At 41.0% G+C, this 19,340-nt stretch overlaps 1 protein-coding gene across 10 annotated transcripts in view; it reads right to left on the bottom strand.

The window, feature by feature from the left end:
• The window catches only part of Cpeb3 (cytoplasmic polyadenylation element binding protein 3), a 191,394-nt gene that overhangs the window by 73,994 nt on the left and 98,060 nt on the right, over positions 1 to 19,340 (bottom strand). For all 10 annotated transcript variants that reach the window (XR_004768993.1, XM_035441870.1, XM_035441867.1 and 7 more), the window contains 2 exons: positions 6,824 to 6,991; positions 5,326 to 5,415 (listed from right to left, as the gene is read on the bottom strand). Coding sequence is in view for 9 of the 10 variants with exons in the window: in XM_035441870.1 (XP_035297761.1) it covers positions 5,326 to 5,415; positions 6,824 to 6,991 (258 nt within the window). In the remaining variant the exon portion in view is untranslated. The remainder of the gene's footprint in view (positions 1 to 5,325; positions 5,416 to 6,823; positions 6,992 to 19,340) is intronic.

The raw sequence follows: 19,340 nt of genomic DNA, 5'->3' as shown, positions 1-19,340 counted from the left end.
CAAGAGGAAACTTGCTGCAGATGTCCAAATTAGCATAAACTTCACAAAGAGATTGCTTTGGGAAGCCATGTGACATCAAATCCGGAGTCATTAAGATTTTCATCTCTAGTTAAGTAGCTTCTAATTTAGCCTAAAGAAAACAACTTGAACGAAAAGGACACAGGCATGAATACATGAACATAAGTATTATGACTAATGATCTAAATTGCCAGCAATCAAATAAATTAGGGCATGGAATAGGTGAGACAGCCAACAAAAGCCATTAGACATTAGAGGGGAGAAGAGATCAAGCTGATATACTCCCAGCCCTGTAAACAAACATATATAGCATACACACACACACACACACACACACACACACACACACACACACACACACACACATGAACAAGCACACATACATGCACACATACGCACATGCATAAAGCCTACAAGGAAACAAAAAGATGTCGATGATAAGTTGCACACCATCAGTCTTATTGCTCATAAACTAACAGCTGTTCAGTGAAAACTGCAGTTTTGTTCTGGGTCTACTGCTCCACCACACTTAGTGGGAATTATTTATAATACTATGTATTTGGCAAGAAGGCCACAGCCATCTCTATTTCATGATTTACTATAAAATTTACTTATTTATTGTTCATTTCCCTCTCCCTTCTCAAAAAGAAGACTCAAGACTCATGTAAGCCGGTGGTGGTGGCGCACGCCTTTAATCCCAGCACTCAGGAGGTAGAGGCAGGCTGATCTCTGTGAGTTCGAGGCCAGCCTGGTCTCCTGAGCCAAGTGCCAGGACAGGCTCTAAAGCTACACAGAGAAACCCTGTCTCAACAAAACAAAACAAAACAAAACAAAACAAAACAAGACAAAACAAAACAAAAGACTCATGCATCTCCAACCTACCTCTGCTCCCAAAGGCCTCACTGTAAATAAAATGCCCGCTAGGAATCTCTTCTCATATCAGATATAAGGACAGACCAACTGGACATCAAATCATCAACATTGGTTTTCTCTCTAATCAACAATGCATCAGAATACCATTTATTGAAAGGAATTTTAACACACCCTGCTGTCAAACCTCCTGCCACCATGACCACTCCATCACCAGAACCAGTGATCTCTTTTTCCCACTATTCTCGAAATACCTAGGTCTTCATAACTGCTCTATAAAACTAACCATGAAGCTGGGCAGTGGTGGCGCACACAAAGCACTCAGAAGGCAAGGCAGAGGTAGACAGATCTCTGTGAGTTCAAGGACTGCCTAATCTACAGAGCAAGTTCCAGAACAGCCATGGCTGTTACACAAAGAAACCCTATCTCAAAAACCAAACCAAAACAAAAACAAAAACAAAAAAAAAACTAACCATGAAAACGATGCCTCTGCTCAAACAAATAAAGCCTCAGTTATAACAGTATTATGCAAAGTATTCTATGTGCAATTTCTTGTTTAAGCATAAGAGACCACATTAAGGCACAATTATTATCCTCATTCTTTGGATGAAATTTAGGAAGATGAATAGTTGTCCATCAAGTTGTGGAACAGGAATTGCACGTGACTCAGCTCAAATATGATTACGGCTCTGACCTCACTCATCCTTAAAGACCATCCTGAACATGTCCACCTCTGTGATATCCTTATTTCTAAATAAGACTAAGACAATTAAGAACTTAGGACTCATAGCCAGACATGCTGGCACATACCTGTAATCACAGCACCTAAGGAGTTCAAGGTCATCCTCAGATACCTATAGAGTTCAAAGCCAGACCATGTCTCAAACATTCCCCTCCTCTCAAAGCAGGGTGTGCATGCTGGAGATGAAGCTCCACTGGTAGAGTGTTTTTCCAGGATGCATAAAGCCCTAGATTACATCCCCAGCATCACAAATATGTAATATGTAATCCCCAGCACCTGGGAGGCAGACCACCTGGGAGGTATCACAGAAGGACCACAAGTTCAAGGTCATTTTTGGCTGAATAGCAAACTTTATAAGTATAATGTAATATACACGGGATCCTATCTGCTGGAGGGTAGAGGGGAAGTCTTTGAATTCTAAGATCATGCTGTCTTGGCTCAAACCCCAGTCCTACCTATGTCCTTTGACAAATTACTCTTTTCTGAATTTATGTCTGCTTCTATACTACGGGAATAATATGGTGTTCATGGTGGTTTGAATGAAAATGACCCCCACAGGCTCATATGTTTGAATGTTTGGTACCCGGCTCATGGAACTGTTTGGAAAGGATTAGGGGGTGTGGATCTGTTGAGTACGTGTCCCCTTGTAGGTGTGTCATCAGGGGTGGGCTTTGAGGTTTCAAAAGCCCACACCAGGCCCAGTCTGTTTCTGCCTGCTGCTGTGGATCAGATGTAAGTTCTCACTACTACTTAAGTGCCGTGCCTCCCTGCCAGCCTGTCTGCTCCCCCAACAAGATAATTATGGCCCCTCTGAAACTGTAGACATGCCCCCAATCAAATGCTTTATCAGTTATCTTGGCTATGGTGATTCCTCAAAGCAATAGAAGAATAACTAAGACAGGTGCCTACCCTGAAAAATTAAGATGATTAAATGAGATTAAGAACAAAAAATAGTGACCTATTGCCTGTCTCACAGCAAATATCAGCCAACCTAAATAATAAGATCACGATGCCCCTAGCATTTTCTGCCTTTCTTCTACCTATCCCAGAGGTTCGGATTTCACACAGCCCACAGCAATTTCTTCTTCTGGATACTTAGAATAATTTTACTCCCTTGGTATGGATTACATGTTACCCTACAGTTTACTAGAAATATCATCATTCATAATGCCATGCAGGAGCTGTTATAAGCACAGAATAGTCCTTTGAATCCCCAAAGTCACAGAGACCTGCCTGCCTCTATCTCCCAAGTGCTAAAATTAAGTGATTGAGCCACCACGCCTTACATTTGTATTTTTAAGTCTCTTTGAGAAAAAGTCGATGGGACCCTGAATTTGACCTTATAAGACCAAGTTCAGTGGTTCATGTCTGTAGTTAAAGATCATCCTTTCAGCTACATAGTGAGTTCAAGTCCAACCTGGGCTACTTCAGACCATTTAAAAATAAAAATCATTAATATAAAAGACTTTTTTTTTTTTGCTTTTTCGAGACAGGGTTTCTCTGTGGCTTTGGAGGTCCTGGAACTAACTCTTGTAGACCAGGCTGGTCTTGAACTCAAGGAGAGCCACCTGCCTCTGCCTCCCAAGTGCTGGGATTAAAGGTGTATGCCACCACCTTTTTTTTTTTTACAAAAAAATCAAAACCTAAGGGGTATTGGGAAAAATATACATTTCACAAAATAAGAAAATCAGTATGATAGGAAATAGAAAAGAAATGCCCGCAAAGTGTTACTTGTAACCATAAATCGGCAAAAATTAAAGAGGAATAATTTCCCGAATTCTCAATAAGACTTAGTTTTGTAAACCAAGTTAATAACAATGAGAACAGAAATTCAACCTAGGAGATAATAATTAGGCTGTAAGTCAGGGCCAATGTACAAAAGGCCCAGGGTTCAATCCCCGGCACCTCTCTCCATGTAAAGAAAATCCAGATGGCAAAAAATAAAAATAAAAAATATGAAAACATGAGAATACTCACAGAAGCATAATTTATGAGCAAAAACAACTTAAATACCATCAACAGACTTGAATAAATAAACTATGCTAATTAATGATATAGGTTTGTTATAAAAATATGCTAATATTATTGGGGGAAATGTACATGATAAATCAGCATACATAATATAATAACGCACATATGTAAAATTTAAATTTCATGCTAACCTACATATTAATGAGGAGGCTATTTAAGTAAAATATACATAATGGTTATATCTCTCACGGACATACATTTGGGATGATTATATGAACATGATCATATACATATTTAGTATTTTTTTATTTTTCCAATATCATCTGACAGCTTTATGCCAGGATGGTTTTCATAAGACATGTACTACACTATGATGAACACAATCACTCACTGATGAAACAGTAGATGACCAGTGTATACAACCAGGCCTGAAAACATCTTTACATACACATCTTTAAATGGTGTAGTTCACGCGTTACAGGGAGGGGGGTACACATTCATTCTCTCAGATAATTACTATAATGCTTTTTATCTTCGGACGGACATAAGCTAAACTTGAAAGCATAAAGATGTTCTGAGTATATAGATATGGTTGTGTGTGTGTGTGTCGATAACTCTAGCACTTGAGAGGCTGAGGCAAGAAAAACCTGAGTTTACTGTCAGTCTGGAAAACAACATGAAGTGGGCCCCATCTTAAAAGCAACAACAACCCCTCCCCCCCAAAAAAATAAAAGCCTGAAATAAATTAAGAGAAGATATTAAAAGCAACAACTCTCTAGTGGTGACTTTCTTTCATGGGATATAGAGTGAGGAAAAGGGTAATAGAGAAAGAAACCTAACGAACTGGACATAACAGGAAGCCAGCGGCCCGCCTTCCATCGTTTAAGCTGGAGTTTGATTCCAGCATAGAGAGATAGGATGCTGACTTCATCACCTCATGATGGGTAATGTTACACAGTAATAGACCACAAGTCATTTTCCAAGGTGAATGACATCCCCGAAACACAGACTGCAGAAGATAACAGGAAAGAGAAACTCATTCTCTTGAATTCAAAGTACTCTATTATCTGAATGTAGGAACACACCCAAAATGAGCATCAGCACAGATGTTCCCTGTGAAACGACGAACACTGAGCAAGAAGACAATATACTGTGTGCCCTCAGAGCTTAGTGGGAGAACCTCCCACAAGTTAACACAGCAAGATGCCTGAAGGATCTTTTGCTAATTAGTTCTCCACCTCCCAACCCCTTACCATACAGCTGTGCATAATGGGCACACCACACGAAGTCATTTTTTTAGCCACTAGTTTTACCAAGTTCTGGGATTATGAGATTTATTTAAAAGTAAACAAAACAAAACAAATAACACAACAACAACAATAAAAAAATCACATGGCTATAGGGATACAAATAAAAAACTAAATTTTACCATTGCTGACATTCCTCAAAACACTAGATTTTCCCCCTCATGAAACAATAAACTTAGCAAAAAGCTCCTCTATAACAGATTTACAAAACCTCACTGCTAGTAAAACCAAGGTCATCAAACACAGTGCACTCTGGGCTAGGGAATTGTCTCCAAGTGAAACTGACACATATTGATGATCAGTGTTATTTTACTTAGGGAAAAGGGACCAACAGCTATTGAACTTGTAAGAATGTCTTATACGGAGCTGTCAGGCATCCTGGCCCCGACAGACATGCTGACATCTTGAGTCCATTACCTTTAGGAGGGAAGTATGACTTGCTCTCTGCTTTATGGGGCCAGTCTACCACAAGAGGTCCAAACCTTCGAAAGCTGGCAGTGATCTCATCTACAAAACAAAGAAGGAATTTAGCAAAATGAAAAAAAAAAAAACCCCTGCAATCATAAGAAACATAAAATATATCTTTTTACAACCCCCCCTTGCATTTATTTTTAGAGTTTTTTTTTGTTGTTGTTGTTGTTTTTTCTTTAAAGAGTATCTACAGAAGTAAAACCTGCAAAGGGAAACACCATTGCTCGGGAGTACATTTGCTTATTAGATTCTTCTTCTTCTTCTTCTTCTTCTTCTTCTTCTTCTTCTTCTTCTTCTCTTTTTTTTTTTTTTTTTTTTTTTTTTTGGCTTTTTGAGACAGGGTTTCTCTGTGGCTTTGGAGGCTGTCCTGGAACTACCTCTTGTAGACCAGGCTGGTCTCGAGAACTCATAGAGAGCTGCCTGCCTCTGCCTCCCGAGTGCTGGGATTAAAGGTGTGCAACTCCACCGCCCGGCCTGCTTATTAGATTCTAACTACAAAAAATGTTTCTAACTCTAATTCCTTTCCTTTTACTACCAATAAACTTAATAAGGAATTTGGAAGAAAATTCTAATGCTAGCCAAGGTGATCTTTATGTCAAGGAAGACAGGAGATTCCAAAAAATGGGAATGTTTCTCTATTTTTAGAAAAAAGGTAGCTGCAGAAAATGTTTTAAATATAATTTCATGGACAGAAGGCTCAGTGCATAAAGGCCCATGCCACAAAGCCTGATGACCTGAGTTCAATCCCTGGGGCTCAAATGGTAGCAAGACAAATTGTCCTCTGTGCTATGGCATGCATACCACCACCACTCAAATAAATAAATGTAAGTTGAAAAAATATACATATAAACACTTGTATGGAATCTCTAGGATTACTTTAGAAATAGATAATTCTATTGATGAGCAACAAGGACAACAAAGTAGACAGATCTATTTGGTGATGTTAAAGGGTTAAAAGTCAATTGTCTCTCTTATATCTCCATACTGCCTTCTTTACTAAGATATATACAAAACTTGAAGCTCAATTATTTTATCTCTTTCTTTTGACTTTTGACTGATAGGAGAAGATTGTGACCTTGTAACACCCTGGGTATAGATTCTCATTCCATCAGCAATGGTAAGAAATTTATCCTAAAGAAAATCTATTAACATAGATACAAAGACAGCTAGAGGAAAATCAGGCTGTGGCAACCTACACCTTTAATGTAGCAATTCTAAAGAAACCATGACCTATTTAGATTAGTATTAGAGCTGTACTGACCAAACAAGTCGGTGTTAGGAAGATTTCCACAGCACATCCAAAGTCTTAAGTTTGCTCTGTCATTGTTTAATTTCATTATCTCATTCAATGTGTGTTTACTGATGTTGGCTTGGAGAAGAGTCAGGGTCTGAACACAATGCACAAAAGTTAGCTCTTGTAAAGTTCTTAATGAATGCATGGTACCTTCATCGATGTCAGGAGGAAGGCCTCCAACAAACACCTTTCTAGAGTAGCGTTCCACTCGTTCCCCATTTTGACATCGAGTGGGAGAACTTAAGCCAGATGATAAAGCCTGATCCCCGTGGCTGTCATCCAAGAAGGCGTCTTCAAAGGGAAAGAGAGAAGACCGACCTGAAACAAAGTAGCAGTTTCTACAATCAGAATGGCTTTCCTAGAGAACAATGCTCTATCAGAAGCCCATTGTACCAAGCGAAGCATACAAAACATAAAGTACCTTGAGCTAAGGCTTTTCCAATAGAATACTTAACTAAAGATCACTAAGTACAGCCATGTGTACATACAACACTGAAATGACTGAAATAATATCTAAGGAAGAAACATCAAAAATGCATGCTTTCTTGATAATTATACTCATACAGCCTCCATTGAAGCTACTAAGTATATGTCTTCAGAGGAAGAAGCACTCACATAAGGCATCAGCTCTAGCTGAAGAGCAGTTGGCAGTTGATGGCTGCATGGGGAGGGAGAGGCATCTTTCTTTGGTAGGTGAATGAACCCACACCTTATGAACATGGGCAGTACTAGTTGGACTCTATTGGGGGGGAGAACCATGTAAAGTTGGGAAGGAAGTGTGTTGTGGGCTCTGGAGTAGAAGGAGAGATAAGATTGAAATACATTTTATACATATATAAATTTTTTTTTTTTCGAGACAGGGTTTCTCTGTGTAGCTTTGGTGCCTATCCTGGCACTCGCTCTGGAGACCAGGCTGGCCTCGAACTCACAGCGATCCACCTGCCTCTGCCTCCCGAGTGCTGGGATTAAAGGCGTGCGCCACCAACGCCCGGCTTAAAATTCTTAAAGAATAAAATATTATGTTAAAAAAATAAAAGAATGTATCTATAGGTTATTTTTTGTTCTTTCATTTTTGAAAGTACACAGGACAATTTATATATTTCTTTATCTACTCTTGATGGTGACCTCAGGGTTACAGAAGCTAATGATGTCTCTTCTAATAGCATGGCCAACGATGCTTTCCCTAGCATGCAAACATATTCCAATTTGAAAATAAGCACACGCAACAATATTGGGCAGGATATGTAAATGAAAATGCTAGATCCAGATGTGGCAGAATAGTGTTACTATTACTCTAATAACACTATTTCTCTAGACTGTATTTTTAATCATTCAACAAAACAAAACAAAAAACAGAACACGGTAGCATATGGATTTAATCCCAGCACTTGGGAAGTCAGATAAACGGGAAGATCTCTGTGAGTTCAAGGCCAGCCTGGTCTACACAATGAGTTCCATGCGCTATAGTGATGCCACCTCTCAAAAAAAAAAAAAAATCCCTATGGAGTTATTTTTCTTGTTTTTTTTTTGGGGGGGGAGGGGGCAAGGTCTTTCTATGTAGCCCTGGCTATCATGGAACTCAATATGTAGACCACGTTGGCCTCAATTCACAGAGATCTGACTGCTCCTTCCTCCCAAATGTTGGGATCAAAGGTGTGAGCCACCATGACTGGCAATTATTTTCAATTTGGCATTTCAAAATAAAGCCCAAATTAAAAAATAATTCTGTCTGAGTCTGTGAGTTCCTGGCAAAACTTTCCATTAGGTTCTACTGTCTTGAGCACTCACTCCAGCTTAACAGGAAGGTAGGAAGAGAGGAACAGGGAAGAGAGAGACGATAAGGAAAAGGAGGAGGGAAGAGCAGGAAGAGGAGAGAGCAGCAGCAGGAAGCACAAAGGAAGAAAGAAGAAAAACCCTCTAAGATAAACCCTCACACTTTTAGGGAAACAAGAGCACAAACACACAAAAATACCCTCCCATTTATTCAACCCTCTTTATTTCCCTGAAACCCAAGTTTTGTATAACAATAGTCAACATTAAAAAACAGAATATAAATAGCCTTAGAAAAATGGTGAACACTTCTTTTACCAAAAGGTAAAAATGTTTCTAATGTAATCATGGTATATTATAAGCAACTCAGTGGTGTAGGAAAGGTACTGTTTTGAAGTTTGGAGTTAATAAATAAATGGCCAAGAGTGGGGACAGAGAGACACCAGAGAGTTTTTTATTCAGTGTAAATATTTATGCAGTGTAAATACAAAGATACAGATAGTTTGTGTCATTGTGCTACCTATCCTTTTTCAGCCTGGCAGGAACAAACAATAGACAGTCAATTCTCATCTCTTGATGTTTGTTTTGATGACTGGGAGTAAAAGACACATCTGCAGCAACTGCAGGCAAAATGAGCTTCCCACAGACATTTTCTGACAGCCACCAAGTAAACCTGCCATGCAGTCCACACTCTAAACCTCGTGCCTACTCAGTGTCAGGCTCACGTTCAAGTCAGCAATTCCTACAGAATATCTACTCCCACCTCTTAATTCCAACACGAGAACTATGAGATGTGCAAAAGACAAAAGCTGGTGGAGAAGAGGCAGAAATGGAAAGCTTCGTGTGCTAGGCTCTGCTCTACCCTCAGAACACAAAATGCTGTTCTGCAATATAGAAGCATTAACTCACTCCAGCATTAACCAGAACTAAGATAACAGAAGCCTTTAGCTCACTTGAGGGGAAATGAATCCTTTTCCAAGAGCAGCAAAGTACCGCCTGACAAAGGAATCTCAGTCCAAAGAGGGAGCAGGAAGCACACAGGTATGAAATAGTAAGTGCTGGGAGAAGTCAAGTGACAGTGTGTCCCTTCTGTGGTGTGCAAGAGGGCAGTTTTCAGCAGAATTTGGTGGACTGGGAGTTTGAGTGAAAAGACCAAAGACCCATAGAGAAAATGCTATCACATAAGTTCCTGATGTTCCATTTAAAGATGCCTCTCTCCAGCATTCCTGATGAGAAGATGATCCTCCTATATATATATATATGTTTCTCTTATCAGTCGGTGAATAAACACAGATTGGCCATTAGCCAGGCAGGAAGTATAGGCGGGGCTACCAGACAAGGAGAATTCTGGGTAGAGGAGGCAGAGACAAGCCAACAGAGGGATGCCACGTAGCTGCAGAAGAAGTAACAGGTCCAGACATTTCTCCAGTAAGAGGTCATGTAGAAATACGTTGATTAGTAGTTATGGGTTAATAATTAAGAGACAGCTAGCCAAGAAGAAGCTGGAGCCATTGGCCAAACAGTTTCTAATTAATGTAAGTATCTGTGTGTTTATCTGGGGCTGAAGGGCGGTGGGACCAGGCAGTACAGAAACTTCCATCTACAATGGCTCAACACAAAGGCTCAGTGGGTAAAACCTGCCATACAAATATGGGAACCACAGATCAGTGCCACAGCACCTATGCATGCCTGATGGTCTGGTGGCCCACCTATCATCTTTGCAGGTGGGAGGCAGAGACAGGGGATCTCTGAGGCAAGCTGGCCAGCTGAACAAGCACTATCAGGAAGCTCTGGGCTCAAGTGAGAGATCCTGCCTAAATGTGTAAAGTTCATAGTGGAGAATAATCAAGGAAGTCGGCTACCTTCAACCTGGCTTCCATGAACCTGCACACACGTACACGCACATCCACGCACATATGGGCTCACATACTACACATGACATAAGCGAAGAACAAATGCCTTCCATACATACCCAATGCAATGCAGAAATTTAGTATTTACCACTGATATGCATATTCTTTCTTTCTCCCTCCCTTTCCCCATATAAAATCCATTTCTCACTAAGTTCTACCAATTCAAGCTTCAAAATACAATTTTCCTTTAATCCCTGGCCATCTCCAGTCTTAATGTCAAATCCAAACCACCACCTCTTTCCTTGTCTCATGGTCTTCATAGTTGTGGAAAACCTTTCCTCACAGATTTCTACTTAGAATTCAACAGTGCTGCCAGGCACGCCTTTAATCCCAGCACTCAGGAGGCAGGGGCAGAGGCAGGCGGATCTCTGTAACTTCGAGACCAGCCTGGTCTAAAAGAGCTAGTTCCAGGACAGCCTCCAAAGCCACAGAGAAACTCTGCCTCGAAAAAACCAAAAAAAAAAAAAAAAAAAGAATTCAACAGTGCTTTACAAGGAAGAGAGGGAGGAGGGGGAGGATGGAAGGAAGCAGGCAGGCAGGCCTGAAGTAGCGATTTTCCAACATTAATCTCAACACGTCAACACACCCTATACCTCTCATTGCAAAAGCTCCCAATGACCTTCTGCTGCCTTTTGGATGAAGTACGAAAACATCACTGTGAACTACAAAGTCCTTGACACAGCTGCTGCTGCTCCTTGCTCAGTGACCTCTCCAATCAAACAGAGTTCCTTTGAGTCTCCCTTGTCACAGGTGCTAAGGACACAGGGTTCCTGCTAACCTCTAAGCATTCCTTTCTCCAGTCATAGTTAAGTCTTTAAACATTTCTTTTGGATTTATTTATGTGTATGAGTGTTTTGCCTGAATGTATGTATGTACCACACATGTGCCCTGGTACCCACAGAGGCCAGAATATTGCATCAGATCCCCTGGAACTGGAGTTACAGATGGTTGTGAGCTATCATATGGGTGCTGGGAATCAAACCCAGATCCTCTGCAAGAACAGCCAGTGCTTTAACTGCTGAGCCATCTCTCCCAGCCCACAGTTAGTCCTTATTCTTTTGGTCTCAGCTGCAAAGCCATCTTCTTGTATGAAACTGCACTGGGCTTTTAGATTGGCTAATCTATCCATACAAAACATCCTATGCTTCTCTCTCCAAACACTTTCCCCAGTCAACACCTTAACATTTCTGGGGTTTTATTGAGTATGTGTTTCTCCACCCCAATTACATTCGAATTACCATTAGGAGAGGGACCAACTTAATCTTCACTATGGTATCTTCTGCCTTAGAGTATATCAGAGGGACCCAAAACATGTTAAATGTGAGGCAATACATAAGGAAGCAATACCGTGTGCAAAGCTGGCCATGGTGGTGGCTCACTCCAGCAATCCCAGCACTATCGGGTATAAGGAAGGAGGATCAGGAGTTCAAGGCTAGCCTGCATTACTTTAGTGAATTCCAGACCAGCCTGGGCTATAGAATGAGACTATCTCAAAAACAAACAGTATGCACAAAGACATGCACACTGTGTGAGCATATATTCAATGAGCATAAACACAGGGGTCTGGAACATGAGATATGTGACCATCCCCCAGGTGCGGCCTTAACTACTGTTGCTTTCACCTGCACAAGACTATGTTCTATACTTAGTATTAAAGATGATTTTCCCCTTCCCAAATAAAATACCTCATTCTAATACTGGCCCTTTTTTTAAATTTGAAGATAGGATCCCAGCACTTGGGAGGCAGAGGCAGGCAGATCTCTGTGAGTTCAAAGCCAGCCTGGTCTACACAGCAAGTTCCAAGACAGCCAGAGCTACACAGAAAGAAACCCTATCTCAACACTCGACATCCCCCAAAAAAGATAGGGTTTCATACACTCCAGGCTGGTCTCAACCTCTAAACTGAGGATGACCTTAAGTTTTAAAAATTTGTTTTTAGTATGTGCAGGTGTTTTGCCTACATGTAGGCTTATATGCCAAGCGAGTACCTGATAAACTCAGAGGCCAGAAAAGGGTCCCAAATTCCCTGAAAATTGAATTACAGATGGTTGTGAGCTACCATGTGGATAATGGGAATCTAACCTGTTCTTAAGCAGAGGGCCATCTCTCTAGCCTTGACCCTGAGCTTCTGCTTCTCCTGCCTCCACCTCCTGAGTGCATACTACCCACACTTGGTTTTATGTGGTCTTGGGGACTGAACCCAGGTCTCCATGCATGTTAGGCAAGCACTCTACCAAATGAGCTACACCCTCAACAAAACTGGCTTTTTACACTGATGCGCTGAAAAAATTACACCCCCATCAACTCTATTTGTTGCTGTATTAGATCACTTCTCTAAGCCACCTCTGATATGTTTTGTCCCAAGCCTACAGTAGCTTCTATCACCTCCACTGGAAATCTGAACCCAGGGAGGAGTGGGGTGAGTTGAGATTATGAAGAAATCAGTGACTATCCAGATGGGCAATGAGGAAGTCTTCAACCACAGCAGTGAACAAGTGGCAGATATCCGAGACATTCTTGAACAAATAAAACCTTGTTTCTGGTGACCAACATAACCACAGCTTCCCCAGAGGAAAATAAAAGCAAGAGTTGTAAAACTCTGGACAGTTTTCAAAATCGGCTATGGGAAGTTAAGAGACTTTCTAAGGCTTTAAAAGCGAGCCTCTGTCTTATTAACAGCATTTAGAGTGCTACAGGCCTCAGTAATGAAGGCAGCCTTGGGGAAAAAAAAAAAAAAACAAACTGCAAATAGTGAACACATAGATGATGTTTCTCTGACTGCAAGTAGGAGCTAAGAATACGGGTTCCAGAACCCAATCCCCAAATCCCCTAATCTAAGTTTGTGATGGTCAGGCTTCAAAATCTGCACTCCCATCCCAATGATTCCTATGCTAAAATTTAAGAACCACCCAAGTGACATGTCTGCAGCAGGCATCCACTGAAAGAGATCTGTGTCAAGTGTATAGAACATAGGAAGCACCCAAGTCAAGGAAAGCAGAGCCTAATCATCAAAATATAGTAAAATCTTCAATCAGCTTTAAGTAACATGACTGCCTCAAGTGCTAACGGGTAAAAAAATTAGGAAACACTTAAAAGACATAACTTGTGGGGTTAAGAGAGGGTTGAAGGTATGGTTCTGTGGCAGAATACTTTTAGTTTGCATAAAGTTCCAGGTTCAAGACCCAGCAGAAAAAAATTGTCAACCTCGCTTACACAGAGAGATCCAAGATAGCTAGGACTACATAGACCTGCCTCCAAAAATAAAAATAAAAATAAAAGAGGAGGAGGAGCACTTCTGTGGGCTACAGTGGTCCCACAACCTGACAGTCATATATTTCCTTCAGCTCTAGTCAGAAGCTCCTGAAGGACTGTTCATTTATTTACTTTCTAATGTATATATCCAGGCATCTCTCTGGGTGTTTGCCATGTTCGAGAAGGTACCTATGGATGCCAGAAGAGGAAGTTGGATCCCCCGGAGCTGGAGTCATGCTCCTGATTGTGGGTGCTGAGAATAGAACATCAGGCCTTTGGCTCTTAACAGCATTTAGCACTTTGTTAATGTGTGGGAGTGATTTGTGAACTAGTTGACCAATAGGCCAGTGAAGCTTCCGTTGCTGTAGACTCCCACCAGGGTAAGTTAGTGCACTGGTATTCTGAGTAGTCCCCTGAACCCTTGTCAGGCTATTATCCATGCAGTCATTTGGTTGGAAAGCATCCATGTTCAAAACAAATTGTCCCAGATGGGCTGTTTGGCACATGCCTGAAAGCCCAGCACTTGGGAGTCTGAAGTAGGAAAATCTCATGTCTGAGGCCAGCAATACACAGGCCTATCTAGGCCAGAATGACATTGCCTTAATGCAAATAATAGTGCCTGGGTTGGGGTGTGCTGGGGATGGGCTACATGAGACACAGCATCCAAACAAACAAAGCCATCCCTAGGGAAACTGGATGTGTTATTAGTAACCAAAATCTTAAGACACTGCATGTGAATGTCCTACATTCCTGCCTCACTATCTAGCACCTCTCTGACACATTCCTTTTCTTTAAGAGAAACATTCCCCAACACCAAAATGCTTTATACAATCCATATTATGTCTTAAGAGAATCACGCTCCTATGTGAAGATAATATAAATCTGAATTAGAACCTCAAGATACATACTCCCACAGAAAATGTATATACAACATCCCAACAGAAGGGAAAGAAAAAAGCTTCTTGACTATTCTAACTTGGCCATGGGGCTTTCCACTAAATGTTCTGCTTCTGGTATATACGCTCAGTGTCTGATCCAGTGATTGAATGGATAATATATGAATGTGGCAATGACCTAAAACTAAAAGATCCGTGAATCAAAGTACCAGGTAACCTACAAAGTGCTAGTAGACAAGGGGAGGCTCTTCATGATATTCTTCCCCAGGAAGCTCCGCCCTACAGCAAATGATGGGAAAACCAAAGCCAGTGGCCATGCCGTGCTTCTAAATATGTTCAAACACGAGTTCTTGCTGAAGCCCCTGCCACAACCCCAGCTGCTCCAGGGCACTGCTAGTCCAATACGTCCAATTTCAGATGCTTGTCAGCTCAAACTTGCAAGCAGCTCAGAAATCAGCTGAAGAATTTAACAAAAACGATAATGAGAAATGGCTTCCTAAAAATAAATAAATAAAGTATCTCCATGGAAACTGAAGTAGTTTCCAGCTTAATCTCCAGTCTTTAACTTTGGAGAAGACAGAACCCCTATCTGTGTCTGTCTTTGTAAGAGATGATCCAGATGAAAGGCTTCTGGATCTCTGGGGACTCCAGGCTCTTTATTAAACACATTGTTTGTTTGTGTGCTTGGATCTGCTTCTTTGTTTTCAGACAGCCCTCACTATGTAGCCCAGGGTGGTCTCATACTCTTGATCCTGCCTCAGCATACTCAGTGCTAGGATTACAGGCACATGCCACTATGCCCTGCACAGAAATCTTACATAACAAAAACAGAGTTGACTTCATATTAAAAGTGATATATCTTAGGCATCATAAACTTACAAGCAAATTCTTTTTATTACTTTTTGTATATAGGGTCTTATTATATAGACTGCACAGACCAGGCTGTCCTCAAACTCAGATCTGCCTGCCTCTTTCTCTGCCTCCTGCGTGTTAAGATTAAAGGTGTGAGCCAACATATCCAGTTACAAGTAAACTATCTACCCTAAACTTCTTTTCTCCCACTGCCATTTCAAGTCATGCTGCTATCATTCACCCCACAGCTTCCACCAGAACCCTAACATCACTAAGGTCGCCTTCTGAGTTACTTGCCACATTCAATTCATAGGCATGATGTCATCCTTCCAATTTGGTTGCTTCTTCTCTGCAGAATACATCATTGTTAATTTCTCTGCTTCCTCACCACCACCACACTAACCTAACTTACATCATTTCTTGTTGTCTTGACATCTCCTAACTGGGCAACCCTCTTCTATTCCTATCCCTCTTCAAGCAGCACAGGGTGTTTTTGAAACACAAATGCAATCATTAGGCCCTGTAAAGATTTCCTCTCATACTTTGATCAGGCTTAAAATCCCCACAAGAAGTAAAAGGCCAGTAAAGGAAGATTCCTTTCCTCCCTCCAAAGTCATCCTACACTCACCAGTTTCATCCATTTCCTTGCCTCTAGTCTTTTTAAAGACAACAGTTTTATTGAAATATAATTCACATGTCATATAATTCATAATTTAGCCAATTACAAGTCATGTTCCATCTTCCCACAACCACTTAGTTCTCGGTTACACTATTCTTCCTTGTATCTCAGCTGATTTTCCTCTTCCAGATTTCAGATGAGTGGAGTGCTGTGATAGGTGCCTGTCATCTTTGCTTGGCATATAACACTTTCAAGATTTATACATATATTGTATTGTACAGCACTACTTTGCATAAAGCCTTTTGCACAAGCCATTTCTCCCACCTTCCCTTTTTTAAAAGATTCATTCATTTTTATTTTTATGTATAAGTGTTTTACCTAGATGTATATATGTGCAATACATGCATGATTGTTGCCTGCAGAGACCAGAGGAGAACTCTAATTAAACTATTCCATATTTTTATAAGTTTGAAATTTTTCATAATTAAAAAATTAAAGCCATGCATGGTGGTATATGCCTGCAATCCTAATACTATAGGTGAGAGACTGGAGATTGGGGAAACATAAGCTCGAAGCTAGCCTATAACAGGTGAGAACCTATCTCAACAAAGAGCCCCAAATGTCTCCTTGTCCTTTGTGCTTTATTTTGAATATCACCTGACCTCCACCACTGAAATAGGAATCGTCCATTCTTTCCTTCCTCTGGTAGGCCAGCTCCCAGAGGGCCTAGCAGCTGTGCTGGTGAGACCATGGTACCAGCATGGTACTTAAAAACAAATGGAGAGGGGAGATAGCGGCAGAGATAAAGTTTCATGCAGCTCAGGCTGGCCTGGAATTCACTAAGTAGCCAAGGCTGCCCTGGAGTTCTAGAGTTACACGCCTACAGCACTGTGCCTGGGCTTTTAAGAAATTATTTTACTTTCATTATTGTGTTTTGTGGACTCATGGGTGATGGTGACAATCAGGGGACAATGCAGTGTAGATGGTTCTCTTTTTCCATCTTTATGTGGGGTCTGGGAATTGAATTCAGGCCACCAGACTTATGCAGAAAGTGTCTTTACCCACTAAGTCACCTCACCAACCCCTGGCTTTCATCAAATGAATAAAAATATGTGTCTCATTTATTTATCACCTCTGCCCTATCCAGAGCAAACTCCGAACAAAGTGAGAAACCATGTCTGGAGTCTAGTACCAGGTAGTCATGTAAACACTTGATGAACAGAATGAGTGGAAGGCCCAGAACGACATTGTCATTTTTTCTTCTGGATACTCCCACACCAATTTCTCAGAATAATGAAAAATGAGTGATCTGATTCCTGTCACTCTCTCTGTGTTCATATTTTCCCATTACTATACTGACCAATAGCAATCAAGATACTACAATCACAAAACATTAAACCCAACTCATGACTATTTTTCACTCCGGAACCATTTATTTGCATATTTCAATAGACAAGCTCATAGAACTCAGTTTGCATTAACAGAATGCCAGGCTAGTACCATGGTCTCACCAGCACAGCTGCAAGGCCCTCTCGGAGCTGGCCTGGCACAGAAAGATGAATTTTAGAACTTTGTAATCAAGTAAGATATCCATTAGTGTACATACATGTTTATGACCTACATATTTACAATAGTAACTCCAACCACTCTTTTTTCTTGTTTTTGTTTTTTGTTTTTGTTTTTGTTTTTGTTTTTTCAAGACAGGGTTTCCCTGTGGCTTTGGAGGCTGTCCTGGAACTAGCTTTTGTAGACCAGGCTGGCCTCGAACTCACAGAGATCCACCTGCCTCTGCCTCCCAAGAGCTGGGATTAAAGGTGTGCGCCACCAATGCCCGGCCCAACCACTCTTTGTATTTGCTCACCTATATTGCTCAAATAGAAATTTTTAGATTTTTCCTTGCTGCTGTGTAACCAAGAAATTTTGTTCAACATCAAGAATACTGGTGTAGACCTGGAGGTACAGCTCAATGGTAGAACACATGTTTACCATGCATGAGGACTTGGGTTCAGTCACCAGCAGCAACCACACACACACACACACCTGGCACAACTGTTTAGCATGCATGAGGACTGGACTCAGTCACCAATAGCAAACACAAACAAATACACACAACTAGCACATGCATGAGGACTTATGTTCAGTCACCAGCAGCAAAAACACACACACACACACACACACACACACACACACACACACACACACACACACACAAACACTTGTCTCTCTCTCTCTCTCTCTCTCTCTCTCTCTCTCTCCTCTCTCTCTCTCTCTCTCTCTGCATAATTAATCTATCTACCTGTAGAAAAAAATGTCTTTCTGAGCCCTGAAAAATGCATACCCATGTCAAATTTAAAATTACAATACTCATTAAATGTGTAAGCTGCCAGTATAGTTAGCATCTACCTATAAGCTCAACCCTGGGGATAGTGAAGGTAGAAGCATTGCCATAAGTTTGAGGAAACCCTTGGGCTATACCGTGAATACCAGGCTAAAAGGGCTACAAAGGGAGACCCTGTTTTTTTAAAAAAAAAAAAAAAAAAAAAAAAAACAGAGGAGGAGGAGGAAAGAAGGAAGGAAAGAAAAGAGGAGAAAGGGTATAAGCAAAGGTCTTACACGGCTCTATCTAACAGACTAGTTTTCAGCAGGGTGAGCACACATTAAACTTGTTAGAGGAAAAGTATTCCTGAAAGTTAATGTTAAAGATTCTATGTATGCCAGTCCAGTCTCAAACATGAGGCAATTCTCCTGCCTCAGCCTCCCAAGCATTAGAATTACAGGCATGTGCCACTATGTCTACCAAGTAATTCTTTATTTTTTATTTTCTATTTTTTTATTTTAAGATTTTATTTTCATTTTATTATGTATACAACATTCTGCTTCCATGTATATCTGCACACCAGAAGAGGGCACCAGATCTCATAATGGATGGCTGGAGACCAGCCATCTGGAGACCAGGCTGGCCTCGAACTCACAGACATCCGCCTACCTCTGCCTCCTGAGTTCTGGGATTAAAGGTGTGTGCCACGAACGCCCAGCCCAAAATGATCTTAATTGATAAGAACTTAATATGACTATATACAGAACATAGTGTTAGGCACAAGTCACAACTGATCTCAAATAACCTATCTTCAGCTGAAGAATCAGGGTACAAAGGAAAGACAAGAAGAATACAAGGTAGTAGAAAACAGAAGAAAATACTGCCAATAAGGCCACCAGGCAGGGTTTCTTAGGATAATACTTGCCAGGGTTGGAGAGATGGCTCAGCAGTAGTTAAGAGCACTTGCTGCTCTTGTCAAGGACCCAGGTTTGGTTCCCAGAAGCTCACTACCATCTCTAACTCCAATTTCAGGGGATCAGATGCTCTC

The sequence above is a fragment of the Cricetulus griseus genome, chromosome 3 (assembly GCF_003668045.3).
Source record: "Cricetulus griseus strain 17A/GY chromosome 3, alternate assembly CriGri-PICRH-1.0, whole genome shotgun sequence".
Lineage (NCBI taxonomy): Eukaryota > Metazoa > Chordata > Mammalia > Rodentia > Cricetidae > Cricetulus > Cricetulus griseus.
This window is presented reverse-complemented; position numbering and strand designations above follow the sequence as displayed.